At 40.0% G+C, this 21347-nt stretch overlaps 1 protein-coding gene across 1 annotated transcript in view; it reads left to right on the forward strand.

Moving 5' to 3' along the window:
- Window positions 1–20608, forward strand: part of TMEM236 (transmembrane protein 236) — a 32520-nt gene extending 11912 nt beyond the window's left edge. The window contains exons 2-4 of the mRNA XM_030323165.1: window positions 164–236; window positions 3953–4094; window positions 20025–20608. Coding sequence (XP_030179025.1) covers window positions 164–236; window positions 3953–4094; window positions 20025–20608 — 799 coding nt within the window. The remainder of the gene's footprint in view (window positions 1–163; window positions 237–3952; window positions 4095–20024) is intronic.
- The last annotated feature ends 739 nt before the right edge of the window (window positions 20609–21347 follow it).

Raw genomic sequence — 21347 nt, forward strand, 5'->3', positions numbered from 1 at the left:
CCCCTTTGCCATACTGAAACATTTGGGAAATGGAAATGGGGAAGTAGTAGCTTCTTAGAAAAATGAGAGATGAATGGAACAGGAACTGCTAAATTAGCAAAATGTAACCGGAACTGTTGATCTTGTACATTATTGCTTTTGCTTATTTTTTGTCCTTTGCTAGGAGACCTGTTATGATGATGTGTGTTATACTCACCACACTTCCCAGCTTCAGCTTTTCTATTGCAGGGACTGAGGTATGGATTTTTTCTTTATTCTGCAAGATTTTGAGATTTTAAAATTTCCTCTATTACCGGAATATTATAGAACGGTGTGCCCGAAATTTTTCCTAAAGTTTATTCTATCCAGTCTTCTTCCAAGCTGCAATATGAATATTTAAAGTACTAAGATCACTTTTCCCCCTCTGTGATTGTGAAAGAAGGTCTAGCAACCAATTAAAAAAAAATATCTTCTATGTGTGTGTGTGAAAGAGAAGAACGTTATTCCAAGATCATAAAAAAGCAAGGAATTTAAAAGTAGATTCACATTTGCCGCTTTTCACCTAATGTTTTTCGAGTGTCCTCAGTTCTAAACAATATCCAGAGGGAATACCCCCACGTTCTAAGACCTTTAATAATATATCCATTGCCTAAGGATTTGCACATGATATTTATTTGAAAATAAGCTTGACTTTATGTTTTGACTAAATGCAGCTTCAAAAGGATTCTGATAGGCATCTACAGGACAGTAATATTAGAGGCAGAACTTTCAGGCTGTGAGAATTTTATTATCTGACAAGTTCAAAGAAGAATGCCCTGTTAACCTTATTAATTTGCACAATGCTGTGAAAGATGTAATTTTCACGTCTCCAAAGTGAAAAAATTAAAGTACTTTATATTTTATCTATATGTCAAGTAAGTAGTTATTAAGTGCATATCACATGCCAGACACTGTGTTAGGTAATGAGATACAACACTCTGGAAATGTGAGAGTCTCTGGCCTTGAGTAATTGCTTATTGATAGTAGAGAGAAAAACAGTCGGCTATTAGAATAGCTATGATAGGTGTCACGAGGGGAGGGAGTCCTGGGTAGTGTATGACGTCATGAGAAATACATGATTGTTAGAATGTGTCCTAGATGCTACATTTGGACAGTCTGTGAATGTATAGAATAACCTTGGAAGGTTCTATAGATGTGCTTTGCATCACACAGCAATATGTGAATATTTTAATCTAGATTTATCATTTTCTCCTCCCTCCTCCCAAAAGACTCTGTAAAGCACTTAGGAGGTTCCCAAGACCTTTAAAACTTCAGTGTACAACCTTACCCCCACCTAGCGTACAACCTTTTAAGGAAACCTATTATCCTAAAATGATGATACATTTGTAGTATGATTGCCCTTTTTGATTCTTTTCTGTTACGTCCTTACCCACTATTGCTTTTTTCCTTCTTTTGTTTAATTTTTTACTCAAGTGTGACACACAAATCAGAAAGTGCATAAAACATACGATGTACAATATTAATGTAATACCACAAAGCAATCCCCTGTGTAAACACTACTCAGGGTCAAAAAATAAAGCTTTGCTAGTTCCCTAAAAGCCACCCCTATGTTTTTTGCAATGATTTCTATCTTAACTTCTAATTCCATAGATTGGTTTGTCTGTTTTGAATTTTTTATAATTGGAGATAAAATTATATACCTTTCTATCTCTCTATCTCTCTATCTATATCTGTCATTTATCTCTCTTCTATCTACCTAATATGTGTCTGGCTTCTTTTTTTCACAAGTGTGGGTCATTCAGGCTTTTGTGTACAATGGTATTCCGTCGTTTTCATTCTGTGGAGTGAATTCATTCATTTCATTTTATGAATACGTTACAATTTATTTATCACTTCCGCCTCTGATGCCTACTTCAGTTGTTTCCGGTTTGGGCTATTATAAATAATGCTGCTGTGAACATCTTTGAGTATGTCTCTTGATGCACATATGCAAGAATTTCAGTTAATGTGCAGGAGTATAACTGATGGGACATAGATAGTCAAAGGTTCAATTGTAGCAGAAAATGCCAGTTTCCCAAAGAGATTCTACTAATTTAGACTTAACGATAGCAGAGAATGAGCATACCCGTTGCTGCATATTCTAGCTACCTTACATTCTAAGTCTTTTAGCCATTCTGTTGGGCATATATTCTTGAATCTCATTATAGTTTTAAATTGTCATTCCCCAATATAATGAAATTGAGGGGCACCTGGGTGGCTCAGTTGGTTAAGCTCTTGATCTCGGCTTAGGTCGTGATCTCACAATTTGTGAGATCAAGCCCCGCGAAGAGCTCTGTGCTGACAGCATGAAGCTTACTTGGGATTCTCTCTCTATGCCCGCTCCCCCCGCCCTATAAATAAATAAATAAACATCTAAAAAATTAATGAAATTGAGCACTTTTTTCATCTTGCCATTTTTTCCCTATCGTGTTAGTTATCTTTTTAAAATCAATTCAGAAGTTTTTAATATATTCAGATCTCAAGCCCTTTGTGATTTTATATATTGCAAATATATTCACACTTTGTGACTTAATATTTTAATGGTATTTTGGGTGAAGAGTTCTTAATTTAAAAATAGTCCAATTTACCAGTGTTTTTTTTTCATGGATAGTAATTTTGGCAACTTGAAGAGATTTTGTCATACTGCGAATCTGACCCTCAAAGTCCTGAAGCTATTCCCCTATATTATACTTTGAAGCCTATATGTTTTACCATTTTCTTTTCTTTTTCTTTTTTTAATTTTTTAAAAATGTTTATTTTAGAGAGAGAGCAAGAGCACAAGCAGGGAAGGGGCAGAGAGAGAAGGGGACAGAAGGTCTGAAGCGGGCTCTGCGTTGATAGCAGAGAGCCCGATGTGGGGCTTGAACCCATGAACCATGAGATCATGACCTGAGCTGAAGTTGGGCACTTAACCAACTGAGCCACCGAGGTGCCCCTGCCATTCTCTTTTAGATTCACAATCCATCTGAAGCTAATTTTTGTATATGTTGTGCAGTAAGGAGTCAGTTTTCTACCTCCAAATAGCATCCAATGCACTGAGCACTATTTATTAAAAAGTCTGTCTTCCCGCATTTCTCTGTACTGCTGCTTCTGTTATAAATCACTCTGTATATATACATGGTCTATTTCAAGCCTTCTGTTTTGGCAGTATCATTTTTTTTTTTTAGTCTCATTTTCCCTTTATTGCATATGGAGATTTTCCCCATATACAATTATATAGTCTATGAATAATGATATATATTTATTTTCTTTCCAATACTTGCAGTGTTTATTTCTTTCTCTAGATTCATTACACTGGCTAGGACCTCTAGTACAGTGTTGCATAGAATTGATCAGTGTTTATTTCTTTCTCTTGCCTCATTACACTGGCTAGGACCTCTAGTACAGCGTTGCATAGAATTGATCATGGTGGCACTTTCGTCATCTTCCAGATCTCAGAGGAAAAACTCTTAACATATCACCACTAATATGATGCTTGCCATAAGTTTTTATGTAGATACCATAATCAGATGAAGGAAGTCTCCCAAAACCTGGTTGGGTTAACCTGGGCTCTCTCTTCTTGGAGGACCCTGAACTCCGATATCTATCCCCCTAATTCTTTGATGTAGGGACTCTCAGAGGCTCTGCTTAGCAGTAGGGTTGGAAGAAATTGCCCATCTCACCATTGCCAGGAGCCTGCTGTTATATTTTGGTGCGTATTTACCAAGCTCTCTCTTGAACTGAAAGCTCTTCCATTGATAAGAATCTTTATTACATCTTTACAAATCCTTCAACAGCTAATGGGATTGATTACCTGAAAAGCTGGAAATCAAGCTTCTAGTCTTTTAGTAAATGTCTTTGTAATTAATTTAATGTTGCTTCCAGACTATTAAAAGAATTTTAAACAAAGACAGCACAAAAGAAGTAATGCTTCTAAATGGTTTTCTGAAAACAGGTTCAAAAGAATATTAATGGTTCTGCAGATACCTTACCTGATACCTTACCTGACCTGCCAGTTTCTCTGGTTCTGACTTCCTTGATTGTGGTGGATATTATTGAAAAACTCAGGATATATTCTCTTAGAAGGTGGCAAAATTGTAAGTATTCTTTTAAATGTAATATTTTTAAAAGTTTGACATACTGTTTACCTTTCTGTCACCCAGTTATCTGTTGACATGTTTAATGATACCTTTTCTTACCTCTAACATTACAGTTAGAAGATTAGAAATGAAGATATCTAAATATAATTATTTTAAAAACTACTTTGATAGCTAAATAGTTATTCTTATTTGTATTTTGGTAGTACTGATAAATTAATAAACTTAGCAAATATTTAATAAGAAAAACCTTAATGTTTACTCTAGCAAGAAAATAATCTAAGTAAATTATTATAGATTTAGATTTTTAGAAACCTTCTTAAAACCTTTCAGTTTAGATGAATAAATATAGTTTTGGATCTCTTTGATAGAAATTAATGTGACTACTGAAGTTATGTCCTAGAGAATTATGTGTCTTTAATTGTAGATTGTCAAAAAGCTAAAGATCACACTACCAAAACCAAGATATACCACATTCCTCCAAAGGGATCAGTCAAAACTAAATATAGGTTGGTCTTAAAAAAAAAAAAAAAAAAGATACTTTGTTAATTGAATATTTTGTTCAGTTGGTCTTAAATTTCTTCAACTTTCACTTAATTTCATGTGATAGTATCTGTGCTTAATTTATAATATGTGTATGCTATCGTTATTGGATGACCAAGATTTTATACGTGAAATGGGTAGGTTTTGTCGAATCACTTCCTGGTGGGGTGGATGGGTTAAAGCGAGTGAGTCACAGGGGAATTCTGGAGAGTAATAGAGATGATTCCTACCTCCAGGAAGGAAAAGACCAGAGAATCACTTATGGGTCATGAGCCACCACCCTTCGGTCACTCTTACTCCTCAAATTGAAAAATAAAGCTGAGTTGGAGGCCACCAGGAAATCTGAGATTCTGAGCTTCATATTTTGCACTTTGTCCTTAGGTGGGAGACGATGGTTGTTACGTTTAACATAACACAGGTGACAAGGTAGCTAAGTGGCCATCTAATGAGGAAAAGGTACCCTCAAGTTACATCTGCCCTCCAGAGTCCAGTGTATTTATTTCAAACTGAGGAGATTTGGGAATTGCCACTTTCTTTGCTACTTCTCTAGATACCTTCTCAATGCAAACCTATCTTGAAAATGGATTGTTTTTAAAAATTCTTCCATGTTAATAACCTTCCATGTTAATGTGAACATTCTGTGTAAATTCTTAGTGAACATTCTCTTTTTTTTTTTTAACGTTTATTTATTTTTGAGACAGAGAGAGACAGAGCATGAACGGGGGAGGGTCAGAGAGAGAGAGGGAGACACAGAATCTGAAACAGGCTCCAGGTTCTGAGCTGTCAGCACAGAGCCCGACGCGGGGCTTGAACTCACGAACCGCGAGATTGTGACCTGAGCCGAAGTCGGATGCTTAACCGACTGAGCCACCCAGGCGCCCCATGAACATTCTCTTTTTAAAAAAATTTACATGTAAGGGCATCTGGGATCAGTGGGTTGAGAGTCCAACTCTTGGTTTGGCTCAGGTAATGATCCCAGGGTGGTGGGATCGAGCACTGCATTGGGCTCCATGCTGAGTGTGAAGCCCACTTGGGATTCTCTCTCTCTCTCTCTCTCTCTCTCCCCCCCCCCCTGCTTTTCTCCCCTGTTCTCGCTCTATCTCTGAAATAAAAAATTAAAATTAAAAATGTATGTTACATTTTTTGGAACAAGCTATATTTTAAGTGATGAGTTTGGTTGTTAAAGGAGAATTTTCTCTGTATCCAGAAATGACAATGACACTGAGCATTGAAACAAGAAAACCCCAAAAAAGTCAGTCTTGGAGATAAGACCTGAGAACATTTTATACAATTGCTTTTTCTTATTTGAAGAGCCTCCTTCTTGAGCTCTTCACTGCCCAAACTTGAGCAGGCTAATGTCTGGTTGAATAGCTCTACCCTTTAATAAAGTCCCACTTTAAAAAACTAGCATTCACTCGAAACACCTTTGCAAATATTAATTATACATGCATTTAATTTTTGTACAAGCTTTTGAACTCAAATAGTCCCCTTTACTCATTTTAAAACATGCATACTAACAAAATGGATTATGTGAACTTTGAGTGTTATCATTTATCCTCTGGAACTTAATACATAAAGTCATAAACATGTAAATTGTAATACATAAGTCTGAACATAAACCAGTAGGCTAAAAATATGCTGTTGTTGCATGTGGTACTTTAGAATCCAAGAGGTTGGGTAGGGGTGGGTGGTGAACGAGCTTTAAAAACATTTGGCTCCCTTTAGAAAAGGTTGGGAAAGGTAATATATTGTGGTCGGTCCAGAGAGTTTGAAAGGCATACCCATCGGTCAACTTGTAACAGCCATGATCCTATAGTAGAGGAAACTAAGGTAATCTGCAGTGCTTGGATTTATGGACCCCCTTGTGCCATCCCATCCGCCTTAATTCCAAGCTACAGAAGCTTGATCTTTGTGTAGCTTTTCCTTTACTAAAATTTTAAATACAAGTTATTCTATATTTAAAAAAAAGGTGCTCATGCTTAAAGCAGTCTTAACGGGATCAAGGAGTCCTTTCCACTAACTTTCTGGTACCAGTTGAAATATCTCAGTATCAAGTGATGACCATGTCAGAACATGTCCATGCATTATTTCACATAGCCTGCGCCTCACACGGGAATATTTTCTGGTACCTAGATCTCTGAGGCATGGCAGTCTCGCAGATGTCATACCTAATAATGGCAAGTCCCAGTCTTGGGAACAAATAGTAAGAATACAGTGTATCGCCTGAATGTCCCCAGCTCATATTAGTATGTGGGTATTTCTGTTTGAATTTTGTTAGCTCAGTCCCAACCAATGAAATACTGGGCCCCCATCTTTCTTCCTCTTCCATATTGTTCCCTCTCCCAGAACTGAGGTGAGTCTCCTGTGGTCTCATTTATTGGTCCAGACTGCTGAATATTCCATCGCTCCTGCTTTTTTTCCATTCGTCATTCTTACGCACAAACAACTAGGCCTGCTATTTTCCCACCACTCTTGCCTGACTCTGTGTTCTAAACACTTTTCATCCTGCTATGACTTGCCTCCCAGGGAATATCCTAGTTTCTCCTTACATCAGTCTTAACCTATATTGTCTGAACCCCAAATCATGGTCACTGTTAGGTTCCCTTTGCCCCCACCCAGATTCCTTCACCTCCATAAAAACCCGTGAATGCAAACAGACACACAAACAAGTCAATGGTTGGACGCAAAGTTTCAGTTCTACCTGTAGGGACTCACTTGAACAGCCTAAGCCTGCCTCAAGCACCATGTTATAAGTGGTAGAATAGAGTATCATAGTTAAAGTACTATGGGGCTACACATGAAGAAATATTTCATTTTATCTAAGGTGTCGGAGGTCAGAAAAATACTAAAGGGAATATCTGGGATTTGTAGGAGTTTAGGCAGATATGGTGAAGAAAGCTTTCTACACAGAAGGAAGATTGGGCCTTAAGAAACTCAGGACTGCATGTAATAAATGGGCAAAAATAACCAGTTGGATTTCACAGTCTGAATGGAAAAATCTATTGTTGAGGTGAAAGCTGCCTTCTTAAAACCAGCCACTGTTTGTTTCTCAAGTAGTAAACTTTGGAAACCTACAGAGCAGATTTGTAGGGGTCCGTGGGCAGAAAGGGGAAGCTTAACCAGAGTCACTGGTGCTCCACTTCCTACCTGAACCACATCGGCACGGCATTGGTTTGTGTCAGATTTCATTTGGGAAAAAAAAAAAATGGTTCTTCTGCTAAATGTCTGAAAACCATTAATCTCGGACCTCATTTAGATTCATAAGCTGTAGCTTTCGGTACAGGGCAGTACGGTAACTCAGGTGGCCAATTCCCTACTTCTCCAGCCCATGGCTCCCTGAGAATCATGATGCTGCCCTACCCAGAGACCAAGTGCACCCTCATCCAAGGTCTTGTGACGGCTGCTGTTTTGGGGATATGATACAATGCTACACAACACGCTAACATACACCACATTACAGCAGTGCAGGTAGAGCAAACCCAACCTGGTGGGGCACACACAGGTTTTGAGGCCCAACATGTATGAAAAACCAGATCCATTTTTTAATATTCCAGTTTGAAATTGTTTTACTTCTAACGTTTTCTGTTTCCCCCAAATACATATTTATTTTAAAAGATCGTCCAATACGCATAAGCAAAAAAAGAAGAAAATGGAAATCCACCAGGATTCTATAAACTACAGATTGATAGCTGATACCATCATCAGGGGCACGCTTGACTCAAGGAAACCTATTTTGTATCTTTTTTCCTTAAAAATATGTGGTGGTATCATTGTTTTTTATTAGTTGAATAGTATCCCGTTATATTAATGAACCGTGACTCATTTAGCCATGAGTTTTTAACTAACCCTGTTGGACAACTAGATTTTCTTTTTTCCTGGTTTTTAACGACTGTTATATGACTCTTGTTCAGAAGTAAAAAGGGTTGCAGAAAAAAAGGAGAAGGATGTGGTGAGAATGAGCAGGATGATGTGGTTTGAGTCGAGCAGTGGGGGTGAGCCATATGTACGGGCGCACAGGCATGGCTGGTGCAGGTGGTCGGTGTCTGGGGGACCCGGTGCTGTGTATGTGAGTTACAAGCCACTCTGAGGTGCCTGGCCAAGCAGAGGCCGGGGACAGAGAGAGTTAACTGTCACTGGATGACCACAGAGTGTCCTCGGAAGACCCTGAGCATCTGCACATGCCCAGACTCCTTGGCAACGACATTTGCCAGAAGAAACGGGACTGTTGTGGGCTGGCTGCACATGCAGACGAATACAGAGGGAGGTCCTTCATAGGGGATTTTACAAACGGGCGTAGCACGATGGTTTGGCTGCCTTGGGGGTATGTGCACAGAGACGACTTGCTAGAAGTGAGATCGACAGGCTATTTGGGCGGAAAACATTAGAGCGCTGCGCACGAGGTGGTTTCCACTGTCACATCAGTAAGAGGTGCCAGGTACGATATTGGCAGCGTAAGGTTTTCAAATAAATCTGCTCGCGGTGGCCCCGGCCCAGTTCCTACTGTGTAGTGTTCTTAATACCCAGACACCTGGGCCAAGGGCCGCAGGACCTCAGCAGCCTAGATAATTACTTCTTTAGGTTAAATGCCTAGGTGTTACAATTTCTGGCTCAAAGTATATTCAAGCTTTAAGGCTTTTGATATGTGTCCTTCAAGCAAACGACCCCCTCTAAAGAATGCCCTGCTTAGCATCTAAACAGCAGTGTAAGAAAACACCTGTTTCTCCTCAACCTTGTAACTTTGGATAATTTATCCCTTTTCATCTTTGCCAGTTTTATAGGCAAAAAACTGCATCTTATTATTTTAATAATTTCCTTAAGATAGCAGTTGTGTTGAGCATTTTCTCGTGGATTTCTTGGCTGTTTGTATTTTTAAAACTCATATATTTATGTCCTTGATCTGTTTTTCTGTTGATGCGTCTGTTCTTTTTTGTTGTTGTTTTTACTCCTGGTTCATGAGTTCTGTAAATAGTAAGGCCATTAAATTTTGTCTGTCAGAAATGTAGCATATATTTCAGTTATTTGCCTTTTAATTTTTTGATATAGGAAATTTTTAATTTTGACATACTCCATTCTGTCACTATTTCCCAGATGGAGTCTGTCTATGGTGTTTTGCTTTAAAAGTATTTTTCTCACTCCAAGGTGGTATAAATATTTACTGAATATTTTCTCAAAACTTTTTTACATGTAAGTGTTTCATAAAGAAAAGAAGTTGGATTCTCTGTAGGATATAAACTCATTAATTTACATGCACCCAATCAATCAGAAATGATAATCAGTGTATTTCTTCCCTTGATCTGGCAAAGCTTTTAGACCCCTGCCTCTGTTGTATTTCTGTCCGTTTCTTCTGGCATTTCCAACATGAAGAAAGGACTTAATAGAGCACTTTAAAAATGTCCATGCCAATCATAGCAACACCTGATAAACTGAATCAGGATGGGACTTGGACGTGCTTAGATTTTTAAAAACAAAACCTCATTGGATTCTTGGTGTGTAGCCCCAATTAGGAACATTGGTTTTCACTTTGGCTGCCCATTCGAATCACCTAAGAGACTTGAAAATTTTTTAACTCCCAGACTGAACCCCAGATAATTAAAATCATAATTTTGGTGGGGGGGAGCGTAGGGCCAGACACATGTGGTCTTCAAAGCCCCCCAGGTGATTTAGACTTGTGACTATGATTTAATGTGTGGGCAGAAAGCAAGCAGGGGCTGTTTATACCTGTTAATGCCTGAAAGCCTTAACTAGGAACTGTGAACTAGGAAGCAAAGTTACCTGCAGAGAGCAGTGTGGAGGGACAGAGGGAGAGAATCTGTAACAGAATGGGTAAGGTTTGGAATAACTGCTCAAGGTCAAGGACAGGGGGATGGAAGGATGACAGAAGCTTAGGGTTCAGTGAAGAGGGGAAACCAGGAATTTGTCCTGGGACCACTCGAGATTACGAGTCGATCATTCTTCCATTATGAGGATCATTTCTTCAATGATCCTGAGAAATCTGGGCATTGATGGTAGAAAAGATGGAACTGTAGGACTGACCCAGGTTTAGGAGTCTATAGAGCAGGAATGGAAGGAGGAAAAGGAAGGACCTATTATTTTCTTAGTTATCCCTTCTTACTGAGTTAACACAATTTCTTAAATGAATGACGGTGATGAGTTTCATCCTTCTAAGCTGTTTCCAGTGAATCATGGACCGCCTGTGAACATACTTGTACACGCGAGGTTAGTTTAAGGCCTGGCATCCGTAATTTTTAAAAGCTTCACAAATAGTTCTGGTACCCACCCTGTCTCAGAGACCCTGGTTGTAGGAAGTATTGGGAAATGTGACATATAGCGAGTTCAAAGCTGAGAGCCCAGATCTAAATTCCTAAAGGAATCTGCTTTCCAGATTCCCTCAAAATGGAACTCAACACTTTAACCAAAAGGAATGTAAGAGATGCCACAGACGATCAAGGTTGTGGGGGGGGGGGGGGGGGAAGGATGCTGCTTTTCTCTGAATAAAATGAATGGCACTTTGAGTTCCCCTTTGTTTCTTTTTAAGAAAAAGCTTATTATACAATATGAGCCCCGCGTGTGAGCTGGGCTTCCATAATGTGTTTTGCAATGTGTTTAGAGAGTACATATGAGGAACACTGTGTTTCGGGGCCATGCCAAGGAAGGGAACTATTTCCTTTCATACCCTCCGTTTGCTATTTAGAATAAGGAAGTTTCAGAAAAGTAAGTTAGTTCTAGGATTTTCCCCGCCTTCTTCAGAAACAAGTAGCTATTTACCAGACCGGCCTGAGAGAAGGGTAGAATTTCTGATTTATACCTTCTAATGAAGTACCAGCTGTCAGGATTAGGTCAGTGTGTATCGGGCCAGAGACTATATTGTAGCCATCCTCGTGCCAAAAGAGGTAGGACATCAAGTGCTGTTACATGGTGACCCTTTGATTAGGACAGCTTTACACGATTGTAACAATTTGGCATTTAATCGGTACTTTCTTCCTACACGGGGCAGGGGGAGGTGGGGGAGATGAACAATTTTAGTATACAAAGTGAGACTCTTGAGAGTTGCAAGAGATTTTTCCTGAGTAAGTATTTTAGAGAGGCTGATAGAAATAAGGGGAACATGAAGAATTCAGCATGCATTACTGTGTCCTAGTACCAAGACCCGTTCCTCATATCATTATTAATCAGCAAATGTTATGGCCCAAGGTTGAAAGTAAAGGTACAGGTCACTGTTTTTCAAGTTCTAGATTTCCTTGTCTTGGAGTGAATAGAGTAAAATAGGTTGTTGAGCTGACGGTCTGCATAATGTGCAGAAATCTTGGCCGTTTTGTGTTTACATCATAGGGTCCTTTGTATGGAGCACCATTTTGCTGTGGGTCCGCTAGTTTAGAACCCCAAGTCCCCCTGTTTCTGGCCGGGGGTGGTGTTCTTAGCGTGTTTCCTGTGAACTCACAAACCCCATTCTTCTCGGAAGCACACATTGGCATTTTTGTCCTCTGACTGGTGACTCCTGCCCATGCCGGTGCCTGGGAACCCTTTGAAATGTCTTGAATCGGGCTGCTGCTTGTGCTGTCTCCCGCTGATGTGTGCCCCAGTCCCGCTGGGCGATGCAGGGGACACGTCGCACCGGCGGCTGCTGGGCCCAAAAGCCGTGTGACGTCTTCTCTCACACCTGAGCTGCTCAGGTGCCCGGGCTGCCAGGACCTCCGAACATCCTCCAGAGCTCCTTAGCTGAATCAGTCGTGTGGGCTCGCTTGAACTGCTCCCTCCAGGACCCGGGCCAGACAGCAGTCTTCATGGAAGACCTTGTGCAGGGCTCCGGAGTCCTTCTTCCTGTTGAACAGAGGGTGGTGTGTGCTTGGAGGCCTGGTTGTCATGTTTGAGCTTGCTCGCCTTGGTGTGGATTTCCCCAGCAGGATGCCTATTGCTCCCTTATGTCGCCAGACTCCAGAACAGGAATGTCTCCCGCCTTCTATACAGCAAATCTTTATGGAGGATCTGTTACATACATACCAGTTGCTCGGCCAGGTCCTAGGGGTACAGTGGGGAGTGAAAACAGCCTCTCTTTTCATGGAGCTGGCAGTTTAGTGGATAGAATAGCACATCAATAAACTTCACTAGCAAATGCACACAATTAAGGCAGAGGGAGTGCTCTGAAGTCCAGAAACAGGCTCATTCCCCTATGTGTTCATTTTTGTCACCCGGCTTGGGTTCGTGCTGGGATTCCAAGCTTTGGTCTCTACTCAGGTGCTTACTAGTACAGGCATTTCAAACCATTTCAAAGTCTAGAATTATTTATATTTGGAAATAAGATAACTATATGCTTTTTAGCATTTTACTTTACTATTTATGTTTTATTGAAATGTATTCAATATTTGTATAATATATAATTGTATATTGGTACATATTATATACTTATAATTGTCCATATAATTAATATACTGTAATGATTCATTGTTACATTATTATATATAATATGTATGTCTTGTCCAGATGAGTCTTTGAACTAATCATGGAGGGGAAGATGGTCTTTAACCTATCCAGCCTTCCAGCTGCTTTAGACAAAAGAATTTTCTTAATACTTTACATTGCCTAAAAATCCAGAAATGATACATTTATTTGTTCCCATGCCAGGCAGGGAACTGGCAATGAATAGGGCTTTTGAATGTACTGGAAAACAGTACAATGCTTTTTCTAAAGAACAGTCCCTGGGCTCTTCCAGAATTGATGATGGTTTGAATATTTGTCTTGAATTTGTTATTATTATGAGTTATTATTTGGTGAAGATTTGCATACCATTTGGAACACAGATAGGAGTAGGCTGGTCAGTGTTGACACAGCTGTCCCTCCAGTGGGGGTGGGGAAAAGCCCTGCTTTGTACCATTCGCCAATGTATCTGGTGTAAGTATTCCTTCCGCGACCAATTTCAAGCTACCAAGGTGACGTCACTGACCCCTGACCATGGAATTGGGAAGAGATGCATACGATTGGCTCGTTAGGTATTACAAGCTGTCTCTGCCTGCCTAGGATATATCTGTGGGGTAGCATTTTGATTCATTGTGATCCGAACAGGCAAGTATGCAAATTAGACCTTTGACCTTGTTAAGGCTCTGTAGTGTGACACAGTTTCTCAAACTTTTTGACCCCCCCCCCCCCCCCCCCCCCGATAAACGGGACAGTGGGTAACAGTGTAACTATAACCAAAGTTTAACAAACTGTGATCACTTTTACTATTTACTGTATTCTGATATTTTATGTTCTAATTCATTTAATTCATTTCTGTTCTATTGTAATTCATTATTTAGTGATTGCTACATTAATTTATAATATGTTATATATATATATATTATATATACATATTTTAACGTTTATTTATTTTTGAGAGAGAGAGACAGAGCACAAACAGGAGAGGGGCAGAAAGAGAAGCAGGCTCTAGGCTCTGAGCTGTCAGCACAGAGCCCAACGGGGGGCTTGAACTCACGGACCGTGAGTTCATGACCTGAGCCAAAGTCGGACGCTTAACCGACTGAGCCACCCAGGCGCCCCTACATTTGGTATATGGAACACACACACGGCTGTTTCTATGTGTCAGGCGCTATTTTAAATGTTTTATGAATATTGACTTGTTCAGGCCTCATAACCACCCTGTGAGGTGGGCGCTGAGTTTCATCATTTATTACTTGGCCATGAAGTTGCTCACTTGTCTTCCAGACCTCAGATGTGCTGCTCAAAGGAAGCAAACTATACATAGTGCAGTTGAGCTTAGTCCGTAGACTGTGTCAAAATAACGATGTATGTAAGTGCCCTGTTTGTATTTTAATTTATTACATTTTTTCCCTTTGTCTCCAAGACTATGACGAAAAGTACTTTGTGGTGCTTAATATGCTTTAAAATATTTGTAATGACTATTAATTTTCTTATTTGCTAAATTTTTTTTCTCGAAATGTTATGTCTAAATCATTAGCATTTCACTTTCTCTAGAACACTTTTCTCTCAGGAAAAATAGATTTTGGGTGGGGCGTCTGGGTGGCTCAGTTGGTTAAGCACCTGACTGCAGCTCAGGTCATGATCTCACGGTTCATGGGTTCGAGCCCCACGTCGGGCTCTGTGCTGACAGCTCAGAGCCTGGAGCCTGCTTCGGATTCTGTGTCTCCCTCTCTCTCTGCCCCTCCCTGCTCATGCTCTGTCTCTCTCTCACAAAAATAAACATTAAAATTTTTTTTAAAAAATAGATTTTGGGGACTGTTAATCAAGATTAGTCTTATTTTTGTTCTGAATAGTTGTTTAATTTGATTTTCTGGTTGCTGTGAGTGGAATAACAGTCTCATTTCACAACAGCTGCCTCAGTGGCCTTGAGATCCTCTTTGCTGATGTCTCCATGTCCTTTCTGGTTCCTCTGCCTTCCACTCTCCATCTCTTCAGCAGTTTTCTTTTGAGCTTAGAAGAAAGTCTGAACCCCTTAGCACGGCCCATAAGGTGCCACACAGTCTGACTCTGCCACTGATAGTGTAGCTAAGAGATCAAGTTCTGATCTCCCTCCTTGCTAGCTGTGTGACCTTGGAAACAATTGCTAATCTCCCTGTGCCTCAGTTTGTTCATCTTTAAGGTGGGAATTTTTCTAAGGATTTAATGAATTAATGCATTAAAAGGGCTTAAAACAGTGCCTGGTAGGTAGAGAGCACTTACTAGGTTTCTAGAACTCTCCTCTTCTTCCCTCTCTGCCTCCCCAACTCCTCACCAAACTTTCCCTCTTTCAATGATTCTGGCTGAAAGATCTTTACACATGCTCTTTCTACTATCTAGAAAGTTGCTTTTTCCATTCTTCACCTAATTCATTCCTACCTATCCTTCAGGTCTCTGCTTAACTGTCACTTCTCAGCTGAACCTTCCAGACCTCCATTCTCACGCAGATCCATAGGATAGTCTCTCATCACAGAACTGACCTTCCTTTTAAAGCCCTGCCACATTTTATTGATTCATTTTTATTTATTTTTTATTATTTTCATTTAAATCCAAGTTAGTTACCATATAGTTTAATAATGATTTCAGAAATAGAACTTAGTGAGTCGTCACTTACATGTAACACCCAGTGCTTATCCCAACAAGTGTCCTCCTTAATGCTCCTCGTCCATTTAGCCCATCTCTCCCCCACCCCCCACCCGCAACCCTCAGTTTGTTCTCTGGACTCAAGAGTCTCTTGTGGTTTGTCTTCCTCTCTGTTTTGATCTTATTTTTGCTTCCCTTCCCTTATGCTCATCTGTTTTGTTTCTTAAATCCCACATATGAGTGAAATCATTTCCTTCTTTTTGACTGCCTAGTAATACTCCATCGTATATACGTACCACATCTTCTTTACCCATTTGTTAGTCGAGGGACATTTGGACTCTTTCCCTACTTTCCTGCCACATTTTATGCTTCTGTATTGATTGATGTGATCACAGGTAACAGCATGGTGAAGGTGGGACTCTCCCCCCATTAGTTGCTGCATCATTCTCTATGCCCATTTGAAGCTTGGTACAGGGCTCTACATAATCTGTCTGCTCATAACAGACCATTGGGAGCCTGACTCGTGCATTATTAGTATCAGCCTCATTCCCGTCATGTTTTTAGGCGCCTTTCCTTATGATTCTCTCTTCTTTTATTTCTTTTCTAGTCTCTGGATACATGCTCACTTTAGAAAATCCTTCCCTACTGATTTGTTATGTGGTTCTTAGGTTTTCCCTGTAAGCTGTCCAAACCTTTTGAGAAACAAGTTGGAAATGGAAAGACATCGGGGCGCCTGGGTGACTCCCTCAGTTAAGCTTGGGTGGTGATCTTGCAGTTCGTGGGTTCGAGCCCTGCATCGGGCTGTGTGCTGACAGCTCAGAGCCTGGAGCCCGCTTTGGGTTCCGTGTGTGTGTGTCTCTCTCTGCCCTTCCCACGCTCGTGCTGTGTCTCTCTTTCTCTCTCTCAAAAACAAATAAAAGCAAACAAAAGAAATAGAAATACATCAGTGTAAAGAATCAAGTAAAACGGATGTGCGCTAGCCACTTAAACATTTATCTGTGATCAAAATTACATTTTCTTAACGATTTAGCTTGTGCAGTGAAGGCAAAAAGTTCTTTTGGCAACTGGCATTAGATGTAGGGAATGACACAGAATGGATGCCACTTTCTCTTTTTACAGGGAAATGTCAGCCTCTAAGAAAGTGAGTCGATCTCTTTCTTCGTGCTTATATCTTTTATGGATTTTGCCAAAATATGTGTCGTTTTGCCCACAGTAGAATACTAACAACAACAAAAGAATTCTACCTGTAAGCAGAGATTTAAAAAATAGTAATTTGGGGGGAAACTAATCACTGAGCCAAAAGGAATAGTATTGGGTACATGCAAGTTTACGTTGCTCGGGGGCAAATCTGTTGTCCTACTCTTAGGACCATACAGTGCCTTGGCTTCTTCAACACCACCCTCCCTTCTGGGAGGCCAGCAGAGCTCTCCAGTGGACAGTTGTAGTTCTTCTCACGTGGAAAGAGGACAACAGAGTCCCTGTACCCCTAACTATAACCTAGTCTCTGTTGAGGTTAGAGAGATAGGAAGCTCCCAGCCCAATTTTGCCAAATACACATGGACTGGGACCTTCGTATTTTATTAGAAATGAACTCTTGAGGCGCCTGGGTGGCTCAGTCACTTGAGCATCCGATTCTTGATTTCAGATTAGGTCATGATCTCACAGTTCATGGGTTCAAGCCCCATGTCGGGTTCTGTGCTGACGGTGCAGAGCCTGCTTGGGATTCTGTCTCCCTCTCTCTCTGCCCCACCTCCCCCCTCTCAGAATGAATAAAAAAAAAAAAAAATTTTTTTTTTAAAGGAACTCTAGCTAAGAATTCATTGTTCCTCCCACGGCTCTTATCCACAGATACTAAGATTCTTACTGTTTAAAAATGTTCATGTGTCGCTTCTAAGATTGCCACTTCCTGGCATTGATACAATGCTGAATTTACAGTCATCCTCAAAAGCCTAAATTATACACTGCACTATTTATGTTGACAAAGGAATTTGAATTTCCATTCAGACAGTTTTATCTATTTAAAGGAGAGTTCTCCAGGACATGACATACTCTAAGAAACATAATTTCCATGTAAGTTTTTTCTTTTGTAAAATGAGAGGTATAATTGATGCCAGTGGGCATCTGAGTTTAAAAAAAAAGATAATTTTAGGATTTTTTTTAACGTTTTTCATTTATTTTTGAGAGACAGAGAGAAAGCACTAGCAGGGCAAAGGCAGAGAGAGAGGGAGACACAGATTCCAAAGCAGGCTCCAGGCTCTGAGCTGTCAGCACAGAGCCTGACATGGGGCTTGAACTCACAAATGGTGAGATCCTGACTTGAGCCGCAGTCAGCACTTAACCAACTGAGCTATCCAGGTGTCCCAAATTTTAGCAATATTAAAATAATAGTAATTAGTATATAATTTTCTTTCTTACTTGACTATTATTTATTAAAGTGATACTCATTCATGCTACTGTCATCTAAACTTGGTAAAGAAATTTCTAAAGGTGCCATCATTTATTTATAAGTGATTCATATCAGAAGTAAATGGGGGCGCCTGGGTGGCTCAATCGGTTCAGCCTCTGACTTCCGCTCAGGTCGTGATCATACGGTTCGTGGCTTTGAGCCCTGTTTGAGGCTCCGTGCTGAGAGCTCAGAGCCTGGAGCCTGCTTCAGGTTCTGTCTCCCTCTCTCTCTGCCCCTCCTCCACTTGCACTCTGTCTCTCAAAAAAATGAATAAATGTTAAGAAAAAAAAGTAAATATTTTATCAAGAATTTAGATTTTTTTTTAGTTTATCAATTTACTCAATTCACACTTAAAATTTTAAAGTAGTTAGTTATATACAAAGGAAACCGAGGTTTGTCCTTTAAACATCTCCTGTTTAAAGTTATCAAATATTTTATTAGTCATTAATCATAATAAGTTATCTCTTTTAAAATGTTTTCACCTCAATATGGTTCAACAAATTTTTATTGACTTCATGTCTTTAACCTTTAGAGCTATGAAGTCTAATGACTCCTTTAAATTTTGTCTTATCAAGTAATATGACAGCTCAGCATGTTGGCAATCTTTCCTTAAGACCAGATAAATTCTTAGTAAAAAAAAAAAAAAAAAATGGTGCTTAACTAGATAAATGTTTGAAAAATAATATGCTACACCTTTCATGTCTAAAAACCATCATGAATACTGGTAGTAGGTCTTGAGATTTGAGGATCCCTTCATAATTCCCCAACCTCAACACCCATGTGCGCACAGAAAGGCACATGCGTGAATGTGCACGCGTGCGCACAAACACATGCGCAACGTGATATTCATGAGAAAATATCCTACTTATTCAAATGAGCATTGCGTTGATCAGGCATAGCCTTGTGTCCGCAAACAAACTGCTTTAGTCTAGCCAATTGCACTGACTGTTTCAAAAACTTTGGGGAAAGAGAAACTTAAAAATATATGGGATTCAGGGGCGCCTGGGCGGCTCAGTCTGTTAAGTGTCTGACTTCGGCCCAGGTCATGATCTCACAGGTCTTCAGTTCGAGCCCTGCGTTGGGCTCTGTGCTGACAGGTCAGAGCGTGGAGCCTGCTTCCGATTCTGTGTCTGCCTCTCTCTCTGCCCCTCCCCTGCTCACGCTCTGTCTCTCTCTCTCAAAAATAAACATAAAAAAATTAAAAAACAAACAAACCGGGGTTCAGAGTGGCACCCTTCACTAGCACATTGGTTAAACATTCCCTCTTAGCACCAAACTCCAAGGCCGGACATCTGAGTTGTAGTGATCCCTGTGGCCTTCTTATAAAAAAATGACAACGTTGGACCATTGGACTTTGATTTTATGATATTTGCATGTTTTATAATTAGCACATGATGTTTTGCCTCCAGGCAGGTGACAGCAGCCATAAAGTTGAGAGGTTGTTACTTGGGGTCAAACAAATCTGGGTGTGAATTCCAGCCCTGCTCATTACTAACTGTGTATTTGAATTCCGTTGTCATTTAACCTCTTGTATACTTTCTGTATTTATAAAATGGGATAGTAATGTCTATTTCTCAATTTTTTTCTGAGGATTAAGTGAGATTATATGTGAAAATGCTTAGCTCAGTAACCAAAAATGGCTGGTACTGTGAAATGATAAAACTGACTTGGGATCCATATCTAGAAAAATACAAAAACATAACCTTTTTCTGTCATTATGGTACCTATTGTTATCTGAAGTTATGTGTGTAAAAAAGACCTCAGAAAGAGAAGGCTTACAATTTTATCTTATTTTAAATTTAACTAAAAAACTGAAATTTAAAAATTTACATAAAGTTGAAATACAATTTTCATTTACATAAAATTAAAAAAATTTTTTAAATGGCCATGAATCAATTAATTTCTTGCAGGTAATGAAGTTGGATATGTCTATACAACCACTTTGCACCAAGTAAAAACCGTGATGGACCAAGTGAAGCAAAAGGAAGAAAATACTTCATCTCCGCAGCCAGCCAGGAGGACCGAGGCATCACAGCCATGGGGACAAAGCACACAGAGCCCTGCTCCAGCACTGGGAGAACCCCAGGAGCCCTCCTTCCACTCGGGAATCCTGGGAACCATGTCCTGTCAGGACTATCGTGCCCAGATCATCCTCTGGAGCTTTCTGCTGTGGTCTGACACCATAGAAATGGTGCGCGTGGCTGGCCACCCTGCTGTGTATAAGTCAGGCTGGCTGTACCCCGTCTACATATTCAGTTTTATTTCTCTCCTTCGGATGATATTAACTCCTCAGAACCCTCTTCAGAATTCCCTGGGCGTCTTTCTCCAAGACTTACCCTTTATTTTTATTAGACTTAGTTTAATCATTGCCCTGGGAACTATCACACCCGTATTGGGCCTTTGTAAAAACATACTAGTGACTCTCTCTCATGTTTACTTCAATTACTTATCCAAATTCAGAGCTTTCTCTACCTTTGAAATGTCTTCATTTTAAAAAGAAAATGGAATAGGGCCACCTGGGTGGCTCAGTCGGTTAAGCATCTGACTTCGGCTCAGGTCATGATCTCATAGCTCATGGGTTTGAGCCCCGCGTTGGGCTCTGTGATGACAGCTCAGAGGTATAAATTTTTGTCCTATGGAAAGAAATGAGGAATACATTGTAGAGAATAAACTGTTTTTAATAAGGGTAGCTTATCGCTTTTTGAAAAGTGTATTCAACTGATGTTAAATTTAAGCAACGTTTTATTCTTGTAAGTTAACTCACCTGGATCTCTAGAAAATGTTAGTAATTTTAGTTAGTTATGTATACTGCACTTTTTCTAAAAACACTCTTCATTAAAGCCTTAAAAAAATTAGAACATGTTTTCCCACTAAGTCCAAGAATGATATTTTTATCATTTATATAAATTAAAGAGCTTTGCAAGAATGAATTAGATAGAACTATTTTTTTTAGAAAATATACCTCATGTTATTGAATAAGTTTTAGATTATACTTGAAAAAATTTGAACGGTAGAGGCACCTGGATGACTTTAGTTGGTTAAGCGTCCAACTCTTGGTTTCAGCTCAGGTCGTGATCTCACAGTTCATGATCTCCAGTCCCGTATTGGGTTCTATGTTGCCGGTGCAGAGCCTGCTTGGGATTCTCTCTCTCTCTCTCTCTCTCTCTCTCTCTCTCTCTCTCTCTCTCCCTCCCTCCCTTCCTCCCTCCCTCCCTCCTTCTCTCCCCCTCCCC

The sequence above is a fragment of the Lynx canadensis genome, chromosome B4 (genome assembly GCF_007474595.2).
Source record: "Lynx canadensis isolate LIC74 chromosome B4, mLynCan4.pri.v2, whole genome shotgun sequence".
NCBI lineage: Eukaryota > Metazoa > Chordata > Mammalia > Carnivora > Felidae > Lynx > Lynx canadensis.